We start from the raw sequence: 25,059 nt of genomic DNA, 5'->3' as shown, positions 1-25,059 counted from the left end.
ACACTATTTCTGTTTTGTAAGAATGTTTTCCTAATTTAAAGTTATTTATTATGTCGGATCGGATCGATTGCTGGACATTTGTTGTTTTCTGCTCATAGTTAGAGATGAGCGAACACTAAAATGTCCGAGGTTCGAAATCCGATTCGAACAGCCGCACACTGTTCGACTGTTCGAACGGATTTCGAACCCCATTATAGTCTATGGGGGGAAATGCTCGTTTCAGGGGTAGGCAACATTCAATAAAATCATACTTACCAAGTCCACGAGTAACGGTCAGGCTGGATTCTGCTTGAAGTCTTCTCCCAGCGCAGGGTCCCAGCGTCCTCTTCCAGGTGGAATTCACTCTGCCTAGGCATCCGGCCTAGGCAGAGCCGACTGCGCATGCGCGTTCATGCATGCGCATGTGCAGTCGGCTCTGCTCAGGCCCGACACCTGAGCAGAGCCGACTGCGCATGCACGTGTATGCGCGTGGCATGCCCGCGCATGCGCAGTCGGCTCTGCCTAGGTCGGATGCCTAGGCAGAGTGAATTCCACCCGGAAGAAGACGCAGGGACGCAGCGCGGAGAAGACTTCGGAGAGGTAAGAGAAGAACCAGCGTTGATTGGCAGAATGTATAGCATTCTGCCAATCAACGCTGGTTCTGCATCGAACCTTAAACTTCGAACAGCTAGTAGTGTTTGATCGAGTACGAGTATTCCGAATACCGTAGTATTCGATCGAACACCTCCTCGATCGAACACTACTCGCTCATCTCTACTCATAGTATTTGGAACCCAGTTACAGATTTTTCATTGAGACCCATGAACTTCAAGTTACACCAGAATAAAAAGAGGTCCAATTGGAGGGTCATAATAATTTTGTTCTGAAAGTTTTTACTTTTGAGAAGGCCTATGTCCCTGACCTAGCAGCACTTCAGCCTTAAAATGTACATGTTCCAAAGATGTCACATCTTTCCTTTTTGATTTTCCAAGAAGTCAAATACCAAAACACCAAGAAGTACGATGAGGAGGATCTGAACATCCTCACCTTGGAAGATCTGCTCAATTTCTCATACCAAGTTGCCCAAGGAATGGAGTTCCTTGAATCCAAGTTGGTGAGTTTACTACGCGGTACTCGACAGACATGGATGTTTTTGATCTTGTAACCCATCAAGCTCTTACTAAATTGGGATTTGTTGTACTCATGGATTGGTTACTGTTCTGTCTCGTGTAACACGGTATATAATACAGTCAAGCCCGATGACTGTGATGGAGCGGAGCGTTTACCATGAGAACAAACAAGGCATCAAAATAGGCCAGAAATGTCTCAAATTAGCCTAAGCAATGGCGTCATTGGTGTATGTTTACAGCTCCTTGTACTGGTCTATTCGTGTAGCTTCATTTACATGTATACTTCCTCTGTGCTGACTACGTGCGCGCTACTTTCTGTAAACAGTGAGCAGAAATAGGTTGTAGCTCAGGGACGGCTGAAAACTGCAGGGAGGTTGGGGGAGGGGGAGATCCATCTGGTCAAATTATCGTTGTCAGGCGGCCAGCACTTTAAGAATTAGCGTAATCTTTCTTTCTGTCTATTTTAGGTGCCCACAGCTTCACGTGTAGGCAAAAGTGTTAAGAGAAGGGACCAAAAAAAATAGAGATACTGGAACATATTTATAAAAAGCATGACAGTGTGCAGGATGGATATAGCATCGGGGCAATGTTTAGTATGATTTTCTCTGGGCTTGCAGTTTTTTGGCTACGGGTGTCGTCTTATTAGTTTCACAGGTGCAATATTTGCTGTGCCAAAATATTGTCAGCCCACCTGTGCCTGGTATATACATTGTAGATGGGAGAACTATAGGGCAGTAATAGCAACCAGTCACATATATTTGTGAATTTGATGTGCAAAGGGCGGCACCACCTAAAACATTAGACCGCAAGTGTATGAAGTGTGCACAGTAACAATGCCCAAGAAAAAAGAGCAATAGAAAAAATATAGAACAGAGGGCAGGCAAGCTCTGCCACCACCTATGAAGGCAGCATAAGGTATGGGCAGACCTATTGTTACATGTGCCACGGACGTACTGTCAATGAAATTCACAGTCAATCTTTATATATAGCAAAGACCAGATTAACACAGCTTTCCTCTGCTTACCAAGCACAGCGCCGTGCTTTGTATAGTGGCTATGCTTGGTATTGCAGTTCAACCCCATTCTCTTAAAGCGGACCAAGCAGCAAACAAACCACGTGACCAACGAAAATGATATCACATGGAATGAAGCAATAGTGGGACACACACATCAGATGTGGTTGCTTCCACCAGTTGATCGTTGGGAGTGCTGGGTATCTTTCTCCCTCCAATCTGATGTTGATGACGTATCAATAGTAAAGTCCTGTAAAACCACTTTAAGGCTAAGGCCCCACGTAGCGAGTCGCAGCCACAGGTTTCCCATTGACAATATCTAACATTGTATTACCACATTGTATATGAATAGGCCACAGGATTTGTGTAATAGAAAAACAAAGAAGATCGGCACAGGGGACTGACCAGTGACCAGATCATTAAAGAGGCCTCCATCCACCAACTGTACCTTGTTTGATGGTCCAAAGATCTTGTTTTCCCACTTCATATTAACCCACCATTATAGATGGGTGAACTTCACGAGATTCGTTTCAATGAATATTCATGAGCTGTGACCCTCTGGTTTAATTCAAGCCAAACTTGTACGGCACAAAATCAGAGGTGCAATTAATGTATTCTGTGGTTTCCTCTGACCCCAGAGTATAATATCCAGAGACCCGGGGGTCTCACCTTGCCTCACCTCCCCTGAGCAACCTTGTGGCATCCAGCTGTGTCCCACAGTTCCTTGGCCTTCCTCTTCTGGCCTCTGACTATCACTTGCTAAGGAGACCCCAGAGTGTAAGGGAGCATTCACATGGAGTAACAACGGGCGTGTATCACAACCATACACGCCGGCGCTACGGCAGGCTGCCGAACACTTCCCATTCACTTCAATGGGAGCGCTCGTAACGCCGCTGTTACGAGCGCTCCCATTGAAGTGAATGGGAAGTGTTCAGCAGCCTGCCGTAGCGCCGGCGTGTACGGCTGTGATACACGCCCGGTGTTACTCCGTGTGAATGCTCCCTAATAGTGTTTTGTGGGTAAAGAATCCCAAATATTTCAGGGTCAGGTCATGCCTGAAACTTTGGGTCAAAAACTGTTTGATCTGAATCACTCCTTTTACCCCTACCCACCATCAACATTTGTGGTATGTGCTGGAAAACAAGTCTGATCCATGGAGGTCACGCGTTACATTTACAGGACTGCTACTACCATCATGGTGCCAGATACCACAGGACACTGTCAGTGGTTTTGTGGAATCCATATCTAAATGGGTTACAATGCTAGGCGGATGGTTTTAATGTTATGGCTGATCAGTGTGACAAGACATGACCGTTGTTGTTCACAGACGTCTCCATCCAATCTGGCTGAGCTTCAGCTATTTTGCAAAGAAGATTGGGCAAAAATCTTAGTCTCTAGATGCGTAAAGCTGGTAGAGACAGACCCCGAAAGACTTACAGCTGGAATTGCACGTCACACTTTTCAGATTTTCATTTTATTATAATTGTGAAAACCTTGTATCATTTTCCATCCACTTCACAATTATCGGCTACTTTGTTTGGGACTAGGAGAAAGTTTAAGGGGTATGAATACTTTTGCAAGGCACTGTTAGTCAGGGTCATCTGAATCAAACTGTGTTTCTCCTTGTGCATTTCTGCCTCCGTTACTGAGATATCGCCATTTTTGTCAAACACAATTTGTTGAACAACATTGCTATCTGGGCACATCATGAAGTAGGCCGCCATTATTATTACACATGACTAATATCTGGACTCTCTGCAGTGCATTCACAGGGATCTCGCCGCCAGGAATATACTGATAAATAAAGGAAAAGTGGCCAAAATATGTGATTTTGGGCTTGCCAGAGATATTGTGAATGATTCCAACTATGTGGTAAAAGGCAATGTAAGTATTTTATGTTCATCTTCTAGTTTTGTTTTTTTTATGGTAACCTAAAAAATATACAAAACTATAAATAGCAGAATCTCATAATAGTACAAATTTAAGCTGCCCCTTCCCATCTGTGACACCTCCTGTGTACATATATCACAGCTCTGACATCTGGTTTATAGAACGGTCTTGTGAAAAAGTAGGCTGCTGCCCTATATGCAAGCAACACAACCTAACAAGGATACCTCCGAATCACCTGTATCTGCGTATGGAAATCATTTATACCCTATAATGGCCCAAGTAGTGGTGTAACTAGGAATGGTGGGACTCAAATTTTTGACATTCCCCCCCAAAAGACCCCAACCGACTGCCGTCCCCCCAACCCCCCATAATACTGTGGGCAGGGGCCACTATGGTGCATAATACTGTGTGCAGGGGCCACTATAGGGCATAATACTGTGTGCAGGGGCCACTATGGGGCATAATACTCTGTACAGGAGCCACTATAGGGCATAATAGTGTGTGCAGGGGCCACTATGGGGGATAATACTGTGGGCAGGGGCCACTATGGGGGATAATACTGTGTGCAGGGGCCACTATAGGGCATAATACTGTGTGCAGGGGCCACTATGGGGCATAAAACTGTGTACAGGAGCCAGTATAGGGCGTAATAGTGTGTGCAGGGGCCACTATGGGGCATAATAGTGTGTGCAGGGGCCACTATGGAGCATAATACTGTGTGTAGGGGCCACTATGGGGAATAATTTTGTGTGCAGGGGCCACTATGGGGCATAATACTGTGTGCAGGGGCCACTATGGGGCATAATAGTGTGTGCAGGGGCCACTATGGGGCATAATACTGTGTGCAGGGGCCACTATAGGGCATAATAGTGTGTGCAGGGGCCACTATGGGGCATAATACTGTGTACAGGGGCCACTATGGGGCATAATACTGTGTGCAGGGGCCACTATGGGGGATAATACTGTGTGCAGGGGCCACTATGGGGCATAATACTGTGTACAGGGGCCACTATGGGGAACAATATTGTGTGCAGGGGCCACTATGGGGCATAATACTGTGTGCAGGGGCCACTATGGGGTATAATACTGTATGCAGGGGCCACTATGGGGCATAATACTGTGTGCAGGGGCCACTATGGGGCATAATACTGTCTACAGGGGTCACTATGGGGAATAATACTGTCTACAGGGGTCACTATGGGACATAATACTGTCTACAGGGGTCACTATTGGACATAATACTGTGTACAGGGGTCACTATGGGACATAATACTGTGTGCAGAGGTAATGGACTATTAAAAAAAAAAAAAATCTGCAGCGGCAGTGGCTGCCACAAGGCCCCCTGATGTCACGGGCCCTGTGGTAGCCGCGGCTACTACGGTAGTTACTTCCCTGGGCCCAAGGTTGCAGGATCCTTTAATAGGCACAGGGCAAGTACAGCGGATGTTTTTGGGTTTTTTTGCTGCATAAAAAACTTACCTCTATATAGGCCGCCTCCAGCGGCAGACACTCCGGTCTCCTGTGTAAAGTTCCCCCATCTGATGTCCCATTGTGTTAGGTGACTGCTGCAGCCATGAGTAAGGGACAGGTGTCCCGAAACGCGTAGGCTAGCTCCTAATGCCGTATACACACATGCCGTAAGTTTTTTTCTGTGTCTGTGTTACCACTTATTTTGTTTTGTGTCTGGTGCTATACCAAAGGCATTTTTGGATGTTCTAATATTTGAAAATAAAAGTTATTTTTTAAGAAAATAAGAAAACAAGATATCGGTTCTGTTGTACTGAAGAATTTTTTATTGTGATTCTGTAAGGTGCCTGTCATTGGCTGCAATGGTCACCTGGAACAAAAAACTGGGGTGAGATGAGGCCCGGGGGAGACATGAAGAAGCCCCGCGTTGCAGAATAACTGCTGTTTTGTTGCAGGTCCTCCTACAGAGGGAATGGGAAATATAACGGAAGTTCTTATACTTCTCCCTTCTTCTCAATAGAGTCCTGACCTAGGAAAAGTCGATAGCAGGGACAGGGCATAATAAACATATTGCAAGGCATGTACAGGACTTTTTTGGTGCAGATTGAGCCAGAACTCTAATACTCTTCCTATTGTTGAAATTTATGTAATTGCAATATGCTCCCAAGGACTACATAAAGTACAATCACTGTGATCTGCATGATCGTATCACCATGGAGCAATGACCTCCAAAAACAATGATAATACAGAGATCAGCAGCGCCATCTACTGGATACTTACTAGTACTGATGGAAATTCTTGAAAAATGTTTCAATTATTTCATTACTAGCCACATGCCGCTTGGCCCCAATGTAAGTGGGTTTGCAGCTCAGCCTTATTTACTTCAATGGAGAAGAGATGCAGAAGAAGACAATGGTACCATTTCTAGAATATGGCAGCCATGTCCCCTCCCCCCCCCCCTTATTCTGTACAGTGAACTCCCATTACCTGCATCCTAGGGTAGTTTGCCTCTGCGGGGCTTCCAAAGCCGTTCATCCCGATAAAGCTGGTACTGAAGTAAGAATCTGTAAGACTGGAGTCTGGTAAAGCTCCTCCATCTATTCCAGGAACTGCAGAAGAAACAAAAAATGAAAATATTCCATGAAGGGCAGAGAGAGAAAACAGAAGCCAAACCATTACACCGAATAACAAGTCATCTTACACATACTTACAAAAAGCTGTAGTGTCACATCCTCCATACACACACATTTGGTTTTGTGCTAAAATTCCTGTCACACATACAATCAGGTCTAACATCTGAGACTTCCGAGGATGCAGAGTATAAGGGCATGTTCACACGTGTCAGATTTGCATCCGACAAGTATTTACTTGACTATGTGCAGGAGAAATCGAGAGGGTGAAACTGATGTCTGCTGCAGCATGATGGACCGCAGATCAGGAAGGAGGAGCGTCCTGCTCAATGGGTCTAACCTACATAAGGCCAACATGGAGATCGGTAGCACGCCATTTATCACATAGGAATATCTCATACGGTTCCAGAAACATCACATACTAAGTGGGAGATGGAATAATGAGGATTTGGTGCAGATTCCGTTACAGAATCCCGCACGTGTATACAGACCGCTAAGCCCAGCTTTTGCAGCCACGTGTCAGTGCTGTATTCCAATAACGCAAATCATGAACCGGTCCTATTTATGGCACAAACCAGTGTAGAAAGTCAGACAGGATCCACCAGGGTGAAGTGCAGGAGGTCCTAAGGCATGTTCACACATTGGAAACAGAAATTTGAAGTCTACTTGTACCTCAAATTCTTCTTTCATCCTTCCAAGGCTCAAGTGAATGAGCACGTTCAGCAGAACGACGGGAGGCCGGTGCAAGACTCAATTTGGCACGAATGTCGAAGCAGAATCTGACTCTAAATCAGCACCAAGTTCCATTGTGTGAGTATGTTCATACAGTTTTTTTGGCCAGGATTTTTAGGCCGTATCCGCCTCAAAATCCTGACCAAAAAGATGGCTCCCATTGAAATCAAAGGGAGACGCTCAGGTCTTTTCTCCAGGAGACATTTCTTCCGGCTCCTGGAAAAAAGAAGTGGCATGCTCATTCGCCTGGCGATTTGGCCTGAAGACACTCCCTCCTCCACACTAGGCCCATTCATTGCGCCTAATCTGGAGCAGAGTGCGCGGCTGGATGCCAGTGCAGTGCACCGACTTTCAGTCATTCACTTCTATGCAATTCTTCAGGCGTTTTCCGCCTGAAGAAAGGTCATGTCGCTTCTTCAGGCGGAAAACGCTAGGAGGAAAAAAAAAGCTAGTGGTCTACATAGACCACCATGTTAAAGGAGAGGTTTTTGAAGCGAATTCCGCTGTCAAAAACCTCCCCTTTGCCCACGTGTGAACTAGCCCTTATATAGCAAATTCTTATTTTGTTTATGACTTTTTGCTAATTTGTATTTTCCTGTCTGCCCCAGGCCCGCCTGCCAGTGAAGTGGATGGCTCCAGAGAGTATATTCGATGGGATGTATACTATCAAAAGTGATGTGTGGTCTTATGGCATATTACTATGGGAAATATTTTCTCTCGGTATGACGTATATTGTTACACGCTGTAATACAAACATGTAGATGTGAAAGTATATATAACACTGTATTTAATGTTCCTTTGTATGTCCTTCAAGGAATAAATCCATACCCAGGCATTCCAGTTGATGCAAAGTTTTACAAGCTTTTACAAAGTGGGTTTAAAATGGACCAACCATTCTACGCCACTGACGAAATGTGAGTACATCTTATTGCCGAGACAGAAAAAACATTTGCTACTCACTTCTTGTTAAACGTAAAGAGGAAATTTCACCAACTTTACCAACTTTAAAAGGCTCCTTCCCACTGATCCATCACAATTGGAATTTTTCCTGTAGCCCCTCCATTCCTGAGCAATTGGTGCAGTTAGTTTTGGTGCTTAATATGCTAACTAGACTCCCTAATATCAAGTGGGTGATGTCAGGCAGTCAAGGAGGCGTGATTCAGAGCTCCAATCAGAGGCAGACACTGTAAGAGCTCCTAATCATCCCCCCTTTTGCCTGCCTCTGCCTGACACCACCCTCTTGATATTAAGAAGTCTAGTTCAGATACAAGATTCAGACCAAAACTAACAGCATTGATCTCCTGGGAATAGTGGGGACTAGAGAAAAATTCTGTCTGTGCTGGAATTAGTGGAGCCGCTCCAGCTAAAGAATAAGAGCTTTTGTTGATGGAGGCTTCTTCCTGCAGGACGGCTCCTCCTTCTTTTCTGACTGCTACCTTTTCCCAGTACTGCTCTAAGCACTGCTGCTAATAATCCACCTCTATTGCACAGCTCCCACGCATGAGCAGCACTGGGAGAAGAGCACGCGCCTGCAGAATCAGTAAAGGAGGAGAGGCCATCCCACAGGAAGAAGCCTGGAAGGAAGACAGGTAAGTATATAATGGGGTTGGGAGTTGGGCTGAGTAGGTAGGGAAGGGCTGGTGGTGGGAAGAATAGTTAGAGAGACAGGAGGGTTGTATGGGAGGGAGGGATAGAGTAGGGAGGAAGACAGGAGGGGGGAGTGTGGTGAGAGGGGTTACTGTGGAAGTTACATAGCAGGAAGCTGAACCTGTAAACAAATGCAGAAGATGCCAGGAGCTCCAAGAGACAACAAGAAGTCATTCAAGACACGGCTAATGGTAAATGGATGCATTTACTAAACCATTAATAGCACTAACAGACATTTAAAAAAAATGTGGAGAAAACCCCTTTAACCTAAAGATGTCTTCCAGTGCAATAAAAAAATTAAAGGTTTTTTTTGCGCAAAAAACCCTTTTTTTTAATAGGTCTGTTAGTGCTATTAATAGGTTAATAAGTGCACCCAAATAATTTTAGCTGTGTTTGAGTGATTTCTGGGTTTCTCTGGGAGCTTCTGGCATTGTCTGCATTTGTTTATGTTGGGTAGTTTCCTGTTTGTTTGTCCTACAACTACCATGATGCCTTGCTCTTCACTCAGAGCTGAATCGACTCACACTACCTCCCCCTCTCACACCCCCACCCTGTTTTACTAACTAGTCCGCCCACTACTAGTTCTACCTAACTAACTATCTCAGCCCACCCACCCCCTCCCCATCATACTTACCTGTCTTACTATCCAGATCTTCTGGGCATGGGAGTTTACTACCTTCTGTGTGGCCAGCTCCTTTTCCTCTTGATGTCTGCCTATGCAATAGAGGTGGAATTCTCCTGCTCTATTGCATAGGCATGGGAGGCTGGCAGAAGTCAAGAAGAGAAGAAGCCAGCCCCCCCTGAAGGAAGTGACATTACGTGACCAGAAGATCTGGACAGGAGGACAGGTAAGTATGATGGGCTAGGAGGGAGTAGTATTAATAATGTTCCGTGTCTGGAAATGGGGAAGCAGAGCGTCATTGGAAAATCAGAAAATGTGCCTGGGACAGTTACATGACTGCCCCCGCGATAAGAGTGAATATACTTTTTTGGCAAAGTAAGTAAGTTAGTAGTTAAACGGGGAGGGTGTTTAGCTTTTAGTTAAAGGTATTGTTTTACCCCAGGCAACCCCTTTAAATCAATATGGTTAACTATGGGAGAGAGAACTGAGTAAACTTTTCTCATGGTAAGGGCTAGTTCACACGGGGCTATGGAGGCTGATTTTGATGGCGGATTTCATCTCAAAATCAATACATCAATCAGTACACCATACAACGGTGCTCTATGTAGACTGCTAGCTTTTTTTTTTTTCTGATAGCAAAAAAAAAAAAAAAAAGCGACATGACCTTTCTTCTGGCATTTTCCGCCTGAGGAAAGGCAATAGAAGTGAATGAGAGGCTAAAAGCGCCTAGCTTTTTTTTGCAAAAAAAGCGACCAAAACCGTGAGGCTCTTTTTTGCGGTCATTCACTTTAGGGGAGGGGAAAACCACCTGACAGTTTTTTGAAGTGTTTTTTTTTTTTTTTTTTTTAAAAAAAAAACACGCTCCAAAAGACGCGGCAAGGTCCAAAAACTGCTAATTAGGAAGCGTTTTTTTTCCGGACCAAGATAAGCCACAAGCAATTTACGTGTGAACTAGCCCTTCTAATGCCCCCATATGTAACTCTATTGACCTGCATTTCTATTTCTCTGGAAAACCCCTTTAATTGTCTCTAATTTGGAATTGTTAATTCTCACTTTCAGGTTCAGGGTAAGGACACAGAATCTGGTTTTGTTGACGTTTTTAAAGCCAAAACCATGTGCAGATATCAATCCATTCTTGGCTTCAAGAATACATCAATAAATCTGAACATGTGTCCTAAATAGTCTACTCATATTTTGTATTTCTCTGCAGATATTTCCTGATGAAATCCTGCTGGGCTTTTGATTCCAAGAAACGGCCATCCTTTTCAGAACTGGTTTCCTACCTGGGATATCAGATCTCTAATACAGAAGCTCTGGTATGTACAATGTATTTGTCCTTTGCTGCCATTTTATTGTCACCCATATTGATATAACCAGTCAGTGCAGTTGTCAAGGTTTTAAAGGGGTATTTTCATCTTAGAAGTTTCTTACATATCCTGTTGATATGCCATAAATGTCTTCTAGATGTTTTATAGATGCAGGTCCCACTTCTGAGAATGTCACTCATATTATTGAGTAGAGGAGCATTTGGATCCACGATAGGTGCAACTCCTATACACATGTTCTAGAATGACAATTGCAGCTATGTTATAGAATATAAACAGTAGGCCATAGTACAAGGTTAATAAACACTGATGTCACACTTCATAGATACAGTAAATTATAATATCTTGTCACAGTGATAATGAGCATTGTGATGTCATAGAATATGGGAAATAACCAAAGTGATGTCATCATAAAGTAAACAGAGTCACATTGTATTACAATACAAGGAAATGTGCAAAATGATGTCACTAAACTGGTAAACAAACACAGTGATGTCACAGCAAATTGCCTTGGACCACAATGATCTCACAATAGATAGATAAACACACCATCATAATACAATCATTATGCACAAAGTGATATCACAGTACAGAGATAAAAAAAAATACAGTGATGTCACATTACATGGATGATTAATGCAGTAATATTACAGTACAGAGATAATTAATGCAGTGATGTCACAGTACAGAGATAATTAATGCAGTGATGTCACAGTACAGGGATAATTAATGCAGTGATGTCACAGTACAGAGATAATTAATGCAGTGATGTCACAGTACAGAGATAATTAATGCAGTGATGTCACAGTACAGGGATAATTAATGCAGTGATGTCACAGTACAGAGATAATTAATGCAGTGATGTCACAGTACAGAGATAATTAATGCAGTGATGTCACAGTACAGGGATAATTAATGCGGTGATGTCACAGTACAGAGATAATTAATGCAGTGATGTGACAGTACAGGGATAATTAATGCTGTGATGTCACAGTACAGAGATAATTAATGCAGTGATGTCACAGTACAGGGATAATTAATGCAGTGATGTGACAATACAGGGATAATTAATGCAGTGATGTCACAGTACAGAGATAATTATTGCAGTGATGTCACTGTACAGGGATAATTAATGAAGTGATGTGACAGTACAGGGATAATTAATGCAGTGATGTCACAGTACAGAGATAATTAATGCAGTGATGTCACAGTACAGAGATAATTAATGCAGTGATGTCACAGTACAGGGATAATTAATGCAGTGATGTCACAGTACAGGGATAATTAATGCGGTGATGTCACAGTACAGAGATAATTAATGCAGTGATGTGACAGTACAGGGATAATTAATGCTGTGATGTCACAGTACAGAGATAATTAATGCAGTGATGTCACAGTACAGGGATAATTAATGCAGTGATGTGACAATACAGGGATAATTAATGCAGTGATGTCACAGTACAGAGATAATTATTGCAGTGATGTCACTGTACAGGGATAATTAATGAAGTGATGTGACAGTACAGGGATAATTAATGCAGTGATGTGACAGTACAGAGATAATTAATGCAGTGATGTGACAGTACAGGGATAATTAATGCAGTGATGTCACAGTACAGAGATAATTAATGCAGTGATGTCACAGTACAGGGATAATTAATGCAGTGATGTGACAGTACAGGGATAATTAATGCAGTGATGTCACAGTACAGAGATAATTATTGCAGTGATGTCACTGTACAGGGATAATTAATGCAGTGATGTCACAGTACAGAGATAATTAATGCAGTGATGTCACAGTACAGAGATAATTAATGCAGTGATGTCACAGTACAGAGATAATTATTGCGGTGATGTCACTGTACAGGGATAATTAATGAAGTGATGTCATAGCATACATGTAAAGAATCTGGTGAGAAAGCCGCCTTTTAGTTTATATGAACAGCCAGTTGGACAATGGGTCTGTACACTTGTGCATGTTACCTATGTGCATGTGCCCCTTATATGGATGATCCTTATCTTAGTACCCCAAGTAGTTTTGCACCTGTTTAGTTTTTGTACAGCTCCAGACTGACAACTGCATTGTTCTCTACCTGATGGCTGACTGTCATGTAGATTCTGATATCATTTATATGTTTAGTCATTTCAGGTAGGGATCACCTTTACCTTGTCTAGTGGACTGTACCAGTCTTATCATTCATACATAAATCCTATAATCTATATCTTTCTTTGTATTCAGATCTATCAAAACCAGGATGACTGTGATGCAAAGGATTGTTGTATGACATCCATAGAGAGTGCACTGATCGAAGACCTTCTGTCTGTGAATACGCCTCTGATCTAAAGCAACATGTCCCAGAAGAGGGACTGGCCAATGCAGCTTTCTCTGTCTTTTTAGACATTGTTGAAATCCAGCTTGATCTGTGACTTGGTCCACATCTATAAGTCTGTATGATGTGGACGAGTCTTGGAATGTTTGTCTTTGAACTAAAAGTAGAAGTCATCAGATATTGACCTGCCTGTAGGGGGCAACACATGGTGTTTATAGGATTAGAGTGCCATCATATAGAGAAACAATAATGGGGAACCTTCCAATGGCAGTCAAACATCTTTAAGTCTACAGTTTTAAGTCGTCATTGTCAGTCCAAACTTTGCACAAATCAATAATGCAAGAAAATATAAGAACATTTGTAATATATCTTATCAGAGAAAAATGCTTCTTTCTTTTACCAGGCACTTTACTTCCTCCCTTCCTTCACTCCCTGCTTTATGCATCTAGAGACAGGCTGTAGCTCACATGTATCAGATTACACCTATCCATAGAAGCCTATGGAGAGGGGAGGGAGAGGAGTGAGCAGAAGTAGAGGGAGACAGAATGGGAGACACAGCCTTAGAATGCTGCTGCTAAATAGGAAGTTGGTATCGTATCCCAAGTGCTTTATTCGCACCAACACAGCTCAATAATTCTCTGTATATGTCTGGAAATGTTTCTGAGTGAAAGAAAATTAGGGATCAGATTTTCTGCAACTTATTGTGCAGTTTATGGCAGCTAGTCTTATCCTACCAGCTCAGGGAAAACTCCAAACCAGAGCGAGAGCATGCAGTGGAGAAAACTGCTAAATAAGCAGAATGCAAGTCAGATAAATGACAAGAAACAGAGTTAGTCCTCATGTACACACACCGCAGCTTATCCTGAAAAAAAATGTGACAAATACATATTTTGTAATATAGCTTATAGACAAAAGGCTTTTTCCTCCTCTTTTCAGACGCTTTTCTTCCTTCCTCCAACCACTCCCAGCTATACCGACTTTCACTCTGAAATCTCTGCCATATGCATATAGAGACAGATCATTGCTCACATGTATTAGATTACTTCTATCCATAGACATAGTAGGTAGGGTGAAGAGTGAGCAGAAGCAGAGAGCAACAGAATGAGAGACACAGGCTTAGAATAATGCTGCTGCTAAATAGTCTGCTTCTATCACATCCCAAGTGCTTTATTCACACCAGCACAGTTCAGTAATTCTCTGTATATGTTCTGAAACTATTTCTGGGTGAGAGAAAGAATATTAGTGAGCAGGTTCTCCTCGACTTACTGTGTGAAGTGTATGGCAGCTAGTCTTATCCCATCAGCTCAGGGAAAACTGCGAACTAGAGCTAGAGCAAGCAGAGGGGAAAACCACTAGATAATACTTTGCTGACAAATACATTGTATAGAAATTGAAAACCACAAAGAAGGTTACTTATATGTGTCAACTAATGCTATGTTCACACCTGCATTCAACTGTCCGTTCTGTGCTTTCCGTCTTCTGCATGCCAGAAGACGGAAACCACAGACTGGGTCCGGCCATGGGCGGCGGTGAGCGTTTTATGCTCTCCGTCGCGAAACTGTTTTTTTAAATCCGGACACAGAGTACTGCATGTCCGATTCTGTGTCCGGATTATAAAACCCGGTTTCGCGGCGGAGAGCATAAAACGCTCACCGCCGCTCACGGCCGGACATCTTTCTCACCCATTCAAATGAATGGGTGAGAGAGAATCCTGCAGGTTTCCGTATCCTGCTCTGTTTTATGCAGGAAATGGAAACCTGAAGTACGGAGTGCCGGGCGCAGATGTGAACGAGCCTTAAAATGTAAATTGTTGCAGATAGCTTCTGTATTATTTTCGGAAGGGTGTCCTAAAAATAACCCAGGAATAAATAATGAGCATTAAATAATATAAGCATGCTTTGTAAAGCCTTAGTCACACGAATGTCAAAAACAGCCATGTAATGGATATTTGTAGAACACACATTTATTATTGTTTTACTCCTCAAAAAAAGAGTCCTTTTTTTTTTTTAACTTTTTGCGCAGCCCATGACACTTTCCCAAAAAAGGGGTGTAACAAAAGTGTCCCCGACCTGAAAAATCTGCAGTAAATGATACTAGAAATTTTCCTCAGCTATGAGCTGGCCTAAATTTCCTTCCAGGCATTCATCTCGGCGGAGGGTGCACCTTGTCATTTATTAGGTGCACCCTCCACCAGCTCAGGGGTCTATTTGCATGTCTGATTTTTTGGATGGTTTGTTATAAAGAGCCTGTCTTATTTTTCATGTATCCCTCAATAGATTGAAGTTTATGATGGATCTGTGAAAACAGATGCCCCACTGATGCAAAATATGGATTATTTGTCCAAATATCATGGCTGTTTTTTTCACAGTTCTGTGGATGTAGCTCAAGTGAATAGGGACATGTTTTCAGAAGATTGTAATGGTGGTGGTCTGAATGATGAAAGGGGTCGAGTTTGGTTGTCGGGGCCTGCAGCTCGGCCCACCTGTGATTATCTATTACAGTGGCAAGTGACTGACATGTGATCCTGAAGCATTATACATATAAGATTATTATTTCAGAGGGAAAGGTGTTGAGTGCAGAGCCTGCCCACTATATCTAAGGCAGACAAACTCTATAAGGGTAAGTTCACACAGGGTTTTTTGGACCGGAATCCATTCCATGCCTTCAATGGGAGCCGTTCACACCCGTGGGCGTCTGTGGCGCGACCCTCCCTCCCGACTAGGCCTATTAATTTGGGCATAATCCGGAGCGGAATAACCCGACAGTCGGGCTAGGAGAAGGAGGCATTTTTTGAACCGGATTCTGAGGCAGATTCCCACGTCAAAATCCGGTCCAAAAACCCCGTGTGAACTTACCCTAAGAATGCACAAATACAATGTAAATATTCTAAGTGTTTTTTTTAATGAGCGCAATTTATTAGCAATGTGTTTTTATTGTTAATGCTTTTTTTTACCAGTAAGAATAATATAGATTATACTTTGTGCTTTATAATAAAAGATTTCTATATTCTTGTGTGATGTCATTTAACTTCCTTAATTTTTATATAATCTAATTTGTATGTATTTTAACATATGTTGCACTATGTATTTCCAGGGTGTTGACATCTTTCATAGCTCTCATCAGTATCATCGCAGATTTATTACTACACTAGTTTCCCATATAATTGACTTTCCTCCTATGCATTCCTCTGTATCTACAGTTTATATAATCTTCCTCCCCTCCTTTCCACACTTTAATTTGCAACCTTTTTCCCTTCTCTGTTGTTGTTGCTAACACTGAAAGCTAGGAGCATTGTGCTGTGAGTTTATGGAAACAGCACAATCAGTATACAATATGTGGAGGAGTTACACAGACTCTACAGCAGCAGAATGGGAGGAAACAAGGGGCCACACGGTGGCTCAGTGGTTAGCACTGCAGCCTTGCAGCGCTGGAGTCCCGGTGTTCAAATCCCACCATGGGCAAAAAAACCATCTGCAAGGAGTTTGTATGTTCTCCCCGTGTTTGCATGGATTTCCATCCCATATTCCAAAAAAAGACATACTGATAGGGAAAAATGTACATGTGTGGCTCACAATCTACATTTAAAAAAAAAAAAAAAAAAAAAAAGAATGGGAGGAAACGCTTAATGTAGACTAATCGGAAAGTTGTTTCATTTTGCGTTTAAGAAGTAAATGAACAATAAAAAAGACAATGCAAATGTCCAGTCTGTTATATTAGGGACCCACACCAAATAGATTAATGAAGGACTATGATGATTGGATAAGCAGCTATGTTTGTGTAAACAATGAAGGGCCATGCAACCCACAATGTCTAGTTTTCATTTCTGCTTCAAAATCCACTTCAAATTGAGAGTCAAAATCAGCATCAAAATCCTGTTTGAACATCTCCTTAGGCTGAGGCTCCACATTGCGGAAACGCAGCTTTTTTTGTTGTAGATTTTGCTGCTGTTTTTATTTTAGCTAAAGCCAGGAGTGGCTTGAACATAAGGGAGATATATAAGAGCTTCCTAGATATTTCACATTTTTTGTAGCTACTCTTGGCTTTGGCCAAATGGGTCCTCAGCCTTAGGCTTGGTATAAACTTTCTGCATACGGCATAAAGTGTGCAGTAACTATGGAAGAAAGAGGCAAATTTGGCTGAGGAGGTGTACAGTAATGGCGGAAGATTAAGATGAATCTGTCAAGGGTAATGCTTGCAAAAGTTTCTACACCTTTTATGCATAACATGACAATGTGCAGATTATGTAGATATTATTTACATACAAGTCAATGGAAACTATTCAATAATATACAAAAATTGGCAGCACTCCAATAATGGAAGATTATGTAGATAATCTGTTTTCCCTTAGCCCAAACAGCAGCACAAGATGGGGTATTCCTGCCCCTGTGTACTGTTAGGACAGGTGGAACTTTTAATAAACTAACTAGTTACCCTCCCATAAAAGGTCCAGGAGACCTCCCCCTCCCTGTGTTAGTCTCCAAGTACCATACCGACTATAATAATTTATCCTTTAACAAGAAAGGGAGGGAGCTTTGTGCTGCTGTTTGGGCTAAGGGAAAACAGATTATCTACATAATCTTCCATTCCCCCTACGCCCAAACAGCAGCACAAGATGGGGATTTAACAAGTAATACCCCTTCTAGGGAGGGCGATCCTGACAAGCAGAGGTCAGGATAGAATAACCAAAAGATTTTGCCTTGGAAACATGCCAGTCTAACCTATAGTGTCTGGCGAACGTCAAGTGGGAAGACCAAGATGCAGCCGCACAGATTTGGTCTACTGAGAGGGACTGCCTCTCTGCCCATGATGCAGCCACCGACCTGGTAGCGTGGGCTCGCAAAAATTCCGGAACCTGCAGCCCTTGTGTCTGCAAGGCCACTGAGATGGCTTCTCTGATCCACCTTGACAGAGTAGGTTTGGATGCCTTGACACCTCTGTTGTGACCAAAAAAATTGATGAGCAGGTTTTCTGACTTACGGAATGGGCCTGTTCGGTCCAGGTATACTTGCAATGTTCGCACAAGATCCAGACTATGCATCCTCTCCTCCCACTCCGAGGAGGGAGAGGGGAAAAAAGTGGGCAAGGTTATAGTCTGGTTTATATTTTCCACTGACGGAACCTTGGGCAGAAAACCTTGAACAAACCTAAGCTGGACTCTGTCTGGAAAAAAGACTGTGTATGGCTCTGATGCCGCCAAGGCCTGGAGCTCACCCACTCGCTTGGCAGATGTGATCGCCAGCAAAAAGGTCACCTTCCAAGAGAGGTACTTGAAGTCCACTTCAGCTAAAGGTTCAAATGGAGGGCCACATAGCCCTTGCAGGACCGCAGCTAAGTCCCATTGGGGAGCCGGGGGCCAAACCGGGGGTCGGAGCCTGGAGGCCCCTTTCTGGAATTGCCTTATAAGAGGATTCTGAGACAGTCTAGTCCCCAATAGAGCGGATAACGCCGAGACATGTACTCTCAAGGTGGCTGGGGACAATCCCTTGTCCAACCCTTCTTGTAAAAACTCCAGGACTGATTCGATAGATGTTGTATCGCACTGCCTCCTGGCTCCCCAATCGTTAAATACTTGGGCGATCCTCTGGTAACTACGATTGGTTGAGTCCGCTCTAGAGTGGGCCAGTGTTCTTAAAACGGCCTGGGACAATCCTCTGTCTCCACGTACGGTGCGGTCAACCTCCAGGCAGTGAGGTTGAACCTGTCCAGATCCTGGCAGAGCTGACTGTTTAGAGTTACCAGGTTTTGGACACACGGAAGCCTCCAGTAGGTCCCTCGACTCATTAACATGAGGTGGGTAAACCATGCCCTTTTCGGCCAGAACGGCATGATGACAATGGCCGATGTCTGGTCCTGCCTGAGTTTTGCCAACACCCTGGGAATCATTGGAATGGGAGGAAAAACGTATACTAGTTTGAAGCTCCAGGGTATTGACAGGGCATCGATCGCCAAGGGATTGCCGTCCCGGTACAGGGAGCAAAACCGTCCCACCTTGGCGTTGTGTTGGGTGGCCATCAGATCCACCTCGGGGAGACCCCATATCCTGGTAAGCTGTTGGAAAATTTCCGGGGACAGGGACCATTCGGCTGTTGTCACTAGTCCCCTGCTTAGTTGATCTGCCAGGACGTTGAGGTGGCCTTTGATATGTACCGCTGACAGCCGGGACAAATTCTTCTCCGCCCATGAAAATATCAGGTCGGTCACCCGCATCAAGGAGAGGGACCTGGTGCCCCCTTGTTTGTTGATATATTGGACGGCTGTAGAATTGTCTGTTCTTACTCTGACAGCCTTCCCTTGGAGATGGGGAGTCAGAGTCCGTAGTGCCAGAAAAACTGCCGTAAGTTCTCGCCAATTGGAGGAGCGAGTTCTCTCCTGCGGGTTCCATGTTCCCCGTATTAGGGTCTCCCCCAGATGCGCTCCCCAGCCTGTTAGGGAGGCATCTGTGGTCAACAGGGTCCAGGAGGTCTGGACCGTGGACCTCCCGTCTTTGAGTTGGGACCACCATTGTAGTGATCGACGGGCACTGATGGAAAGCTGGATAGGCTTCTGAAGTCCCATGGGACTGTGGTTCCATACTCTCAGGATCTCGAGTTGTAACGGGCGCATGTGCCATAGAGCCCAGGGAACTGCCTCGATGGTCGCGGACATGAGACCTAGGACCTTCATCGCTGTCCTGATTGTAACCTCCCTGGTTCGGGATAGGTAGTGAACCGCTCGACCAATCTTCTCCTTTCGAGGAGAGGGCAGGGAGATCATCATACTGAGAGAATCCAGGTTGAACCCTAGGAATTGAATCCGGGTAGATGGAACCACTACTGACTTTTGCCAGTTTACTAGCCAGCCCAGTTCGCTTATAAATGCCACTGTGATGCTCAACTGCGTGGCGAGGAGCTCCCTTGACTGAGCTTTTATTAGCCAATCGTCTAGATATGGGACAATAAATATCCCCTGGAGGCGCAGGACGGCTATGACCGGGGACACTACCTTTGTAAAGGTGTGGGGGGCTGAGGTTATACCGAACGGGAGAGCTGTAAACTGGAAGTGATGTAATCTTCCGTTTAGATATGTGGCAATCCGTAAATATTTTCTGTGTGGAGGATAGATAGGAATATGGAGGTATGCGTCCCTCAAATCCAAGGTGACGAATAGATCTCCTGGCTGCAGGAAAGGGAGAACCGACCTTATGGTCTCCATCCGGAACCGAACCTTGCAGATAAATTGATTTACATACCTTAGGTCGATAATCATGCGCCACCCTCCGGTCGATTTTGGCACTAGAAACACGGGTGAGTAGACGCCTTGCCCTTGTTCGTTTAGAGGGACGGGTTCCAATGCAGCCTTGTCGATATACTCCAACACAGATCTTTGCAGATGAAGTTGTTTGGTGCCCTGAAGAGGGCGGGTCCTCCTGCATCTGTCTGGAGGAAGGGAAAGGAAGTTTATTTTGTAGCCTTCCCGTATAAGTTGGAGAACCCAAGGATCCTGGATATGATGGTGCCAGGCGGTTAAATGTAAGGAGAGACGACCCCCCACCTTGGCCCTGCAGGCAAGGGGGTCGTGACAGTCAGAAGGTGGATCTTTTCTCACCACCACGGGAGGAACCTCGACCGCCTCTTGGGCCCGAGGGGCGCCTACGGAACTGGCCTCTAGACATGCCTCTGGAGGGGGCGTAGCCCCGAAAGGATCGTTGCCTGGATCCTGTGGACTGGGGCAGGTTCTTACCCTTTGAATCGGCCAGACCCTCCATTATCCGGTCGAGTTCGCTGCCAAATAGCCTGCCGGGCTCGAATGGCAAGGCGCATAAATTAAACTTGGAGGCATTATCTGCCCTCCAGGGCTTAAGCCAGAGGGGGCGCCTTGCGGCGGTGGACAATGCCATGGATCTTGCGGCCAGCTTGACCTGGTAGAAGGCCGCCTCCGAGAGATAGTCAGACATGAGGGAAATATTTGTCATGGCCGACAGCAAGTCGTCCCGATGGACCCCGGAGTCAATATCTCTCTCCAGCTTAGAGATGTCTGACCGCAGTTTAGCGACCACCTCGCTAGCCGCAATGCCCACTGAGGCCTGTGCCGAGGAAGAGGCGTATCCACGCCTCAGGGACCCCTCCGCCCTGCGATCCATCACATCTTGGAGGTTAGAGCCATCCTCCGCTGGTACTACCGTGCGCTTTGACAGTTTGGAGACGGCTATGTCAACCTTGGGCGGAGGGCCCCAGGAGCTGGATTGTGCCTCGGATAGGGGAAAAAGAGACCTAAAGCGTCTAGACGCAATGAATGGGCGTTCAGGGAACCGCCATTCAGCCTCCAGCCTTTTTACCAAGTCTGGGTCCGCCCTGAAGGCTCTGAGAGAGGTAGATGGAGCCTCCTCAGCCGCCTCCTCCAACTCCTTAGCCCGAACCACTCTTAGCAGTTTGGGCATCCTATCCACCGAGAATACCGGCTTAGATGGGTCCAGGTTGTCCTCTCCCGAGGATACCTCGTCCAAGATCTGGAGACCCTCCATCGGTGGGAGAGAAGGAGGCGAATCCAGCCGTGGTCTCTTGGCCAATTGAGAGATTGAGAATTTCTTCTCTTTCATCGACTCCTCGACGAATTCCCTTACCCAACCGACCACGTCACGGACAGAAGTGTCTTCTGAGGGGGGACCCCGACACCCGCGACAACATTGATAAGCGTAGCCATCAGGTAAGGGGACTTCGCATTTGGCGCAGGCAAGGTGGCGACGCTTACTGGAAGCCTTCCTTTTAGGGTAATCCGCCACTGAAGAGGAGGATGACATCTAAGGAAAAACATATTACTCATTATTTCCCTTACCTTTGCAGCCTCTACCCTGAGGGCCCACCAGGGGGCATACATCACCTTTTGAAAGGAATTTCAGAGCACCTGTAGTGTCAGGAAAATTTCTTCTACCTTCTGGTTGCCCAGGGAGAGTAGGAACCTGCAAGCTAAGCAGACAGGCAACCTACTCTGGGCAGACCAGGAAGAAATAGGGAGAAACGGGGGCGGGGCGAACCTTAGCTCCGCCCCCTTCCAGCACCTCGGCCAGAGCCAGGCTTGGGGGCACCATTTTATTCCTAGCCTAAGCTGGCTAGGAGGATGGAGCGGAGGGGGACACTATCCCCTTAAATCCAGTTCAAAGCGGGGTGGGAGCGCTGCTCAAGCGCTCCCAAAGTCCGGCCGAGCGGGGACGACGGTCCGCGCATGCGCGAACCGGATTCCCGCGCATGCGCGGGAAGAGAGGAAGTCCGCGGAGCACCGCAAGTAGTGCCCGCGGCGAAACAAGGAACTGCATCTACAGTTCCTCCCCGGCAGCCGGACGAGTGGCGCCGCAGCGCCGAGAACAGATACGCTGCCTCACCATCTCCCCCCCCCCGCAGTAGCACAAGATGGGGCCGCGCCAGACCGGAGAAGGGAGGAGGCGCCGTCAGGAAGGCAAAGAAAGCCCCAAACCCCCGGTAAGACCCTGACAGCAGCAGCACAAGATGGGGGGAGGGGGGGGGGCTAGAAAAGGGAGATTTCCTCCACAAAAAGAAAGAATGTGTGGGAGAGGAGGAGACCTCTCCCTCCACCTGTCCTGGTAACAGGACAGAAAAAAACACAGGGAGGGGGAGGTCTCCTGGACCTTTTATGGGAGGGTAACTAGTTAGTTTATTAAAAGTTCCACCTGTCCTAACAGTACACAGGGGCAGGAATACCCCATCTTGTGCTGCTGTTTGGGCGTAGGGGGAATGTAGCGCTACTGGATTGTTCCCAAACCAGCGTACTCTTGACGTACAATAGCATTTTCTTTAGAGAAAGGTGGCCTATATAGACCATTGTTGATGGAAACAATATAAAATTGCATCTTTGAAGAAATGAAGCCTACTTTTTTTCATACTTCATTGGAGTGCGGCCTATTTTTGTATTACTAGGACATATACAGTCCTATGAAAAAGTTTGGGCACCCCTATTAATCTTAATCATTTTTAGTTCTAAATATTTTGGTATTTGCAACAGCCATTTCAGTTTGATATATCTAATAACTGATGGACACAGTAATATTTCAGGATTGTAATGAGGTTTATTGTACTAACAGAAAATGTGCAATATGTATTAAACCAAAATTTGACCGGTGCAAAAGTATGGGCACCTCAACAGAAAAGTGACATTAATATTTAGTAGATCCTCCTTTTGCAAAGATAACAGCCTCTAGTCGCTTCCTGTAGCTTTTAATCAGTTCCTGGATCCTGGATAAAGGTATTTTGGACAAACAATTCAAGTTCAGTTAAGTTAGATGGTCGCCGAGCATGGACAGCCCGCTTCAAATCATCCCACAGATGTTCAATGATATTCAGGTCTGGGGACTGGGATGGCTATTCCAGAACATTGTAATTGTTCCTCTGCATGAATGCCTGAGTCGATTTGGAGCGGTGTTTTGGATCATTGTCTTGCTGACATATCCATCTCCGGCGTAACTTCAACTTCGTCACTGATTCTTGAACATTATTCTCAAGAATCTGCTGATACTGAGTGGAATCCATGCGACCCTCAACTTTAACAAGATTCCCGGTGCCGGCATTGGCCACACAGCCCCAAAGCATGATGGAACCTCCACCAAATTTTACAGTGGGTAGCATGTGTTTTTCTTGGAATGCTGTTTCTTTTTGGATGCCATGCATAACGCCTTTTTTTATAACCAAACAACTCAATTTTTGTTTCCAAAATGAAGCTGCCTTGTCCAAATGTGCTTTTTCATACCTCAGGCAACTCTATTTGTGGCGTACGTGCAGAAACGGCTTCTTTCTCATCACTCTCCCATACAGCTTCTATTTGTGCAAAGTGCGCTGTATAGTTGACCGATGCACAGTGACACCATCTGCAGCAAGATGATGCTGCAGCTCTTTGGAGGTGGCCTGTGGATTGTCCTTGACTGTTCTCACCATTCTTCTTCTCTGCCTTTCTGATATTTTTCTTGGCCTGCCACTTCTGGGCTTAACAAGAACTGTCCCTGTGGTCTTCCATTTCCTTACTATGTTCCTCACAGTGGAAACTGACAGGTTAAATCTCTGAGACAACGTTTTGTATCCTTCCCCTGAGCAACTATGTTGAACAATCTTTGTTTTCAGATCATTTGAGAGCGGGCTGTCCATGTTCGGCGACCATCAAACTTAACTGAACTTGAATTGTTTTGTAGAAAGAAATGGTCCAAAATACCTTCATCCAGGATCCAGGAACTGATTAAAAGCTACAGGAAGCGACTAGAGGCTGTTATCTTTGCAAAAGGAGGATGTACTAAATATTAATGTCACTTTTCTGTTGAGGTGCCCATATTTTTGCACCGGTCAAATTTTGGTTTAATGCATATTGCGCATTTTCTGTTAGTACAATAAACCTCATTTCAATCCTGAAATATTACTGTGTCCATCAGTTATTAGATATATCAAACTGAAATGGCTGTTGCAAACACCAAAATATTTAGAACTAAAAATGATTAAGATTAATAGGGGTGCCCAAACTTTTTCATAGGACTGTATATACATATACCTATATATATATATATATATATATATATATATATACAGTATATATATATATATATATATATATATATATATATATATATATATATCTTTATACTGTTTGTATTGTTTTCCCTGCTCTGTGCCAGTGGACTTCAGTTACAGATTTCGGAGGGGTCAGTGACTTCGGTTCCATTGTGGCTCTGCGAGTGGTTAAAATTAAACTTATTAACTAAACTTTAGATCCTGGCTGCACTTGTCCAGAAGTATTGGAGATAGTCTCGGCCGCTGGGTAAGAAG

At 44.6% G+C, this 25,059-nt stretch overlaps 1 protein-coding gene across 1 annotated transcript in view; it reads left to right on the top strand.

Moving 5' to 3' along the window:
• Window positions 1-13,852, top strand: part of FLT3 (fms related receptor tyrosine kinase 3) — a 64,906-nt gene extending 51,054 nt beyond the window's left edge. The window contains exons 20-25 of the mRNA XM_075266424.1: window positions 972-1,093; window positions 3,883-4,005; window positions 7,949-8,060; window positions 8,155-8,254; window positions 10,820-10,925; window positions 13,174-13,852. Coding sequence (XP_075122525.1) covers window positions 972-1,093; window positions 3,883-4,005; window positions 7,949-8,060; window positions 8,155-8,254; window positions 10,820-10,925; window positions 13,174-13,278 — 668 coding nt within the window. The 3' untranslated portion in view covers window positions 13,279-13,852. The remainder of the gene's footprint in view (window positions 1-971; window positions 1,094-3,882; window positions 4,006-7,948; window positions 8,061-8,154; window positions 8,255-10,819; window positions 10,926-13,173) is intronic.
• The last annotated feature ends 11,207 nt before the right edge of the window (window positions 13,853-25,059 follow it).

This window comes from Leptodactylus fuscus, chromosome 2 (assembly GCF_031893055.1).
Source record: "Leptodactylus fuscus isolate aLepFus1 chromosome 2, aLepFus1.hap2, whole genome shotgun sequence".
NCBI lineage: Eukaryota > Metazoa > Chordata > Amphibia > Anura > Leptodactylidae > Leptodactylus > Leptodactylus fuscus.
Note: the sequence above shows the minus strand (reverse complement) of the source record. Positions and strands in the feature narration are given on the sequence as shown.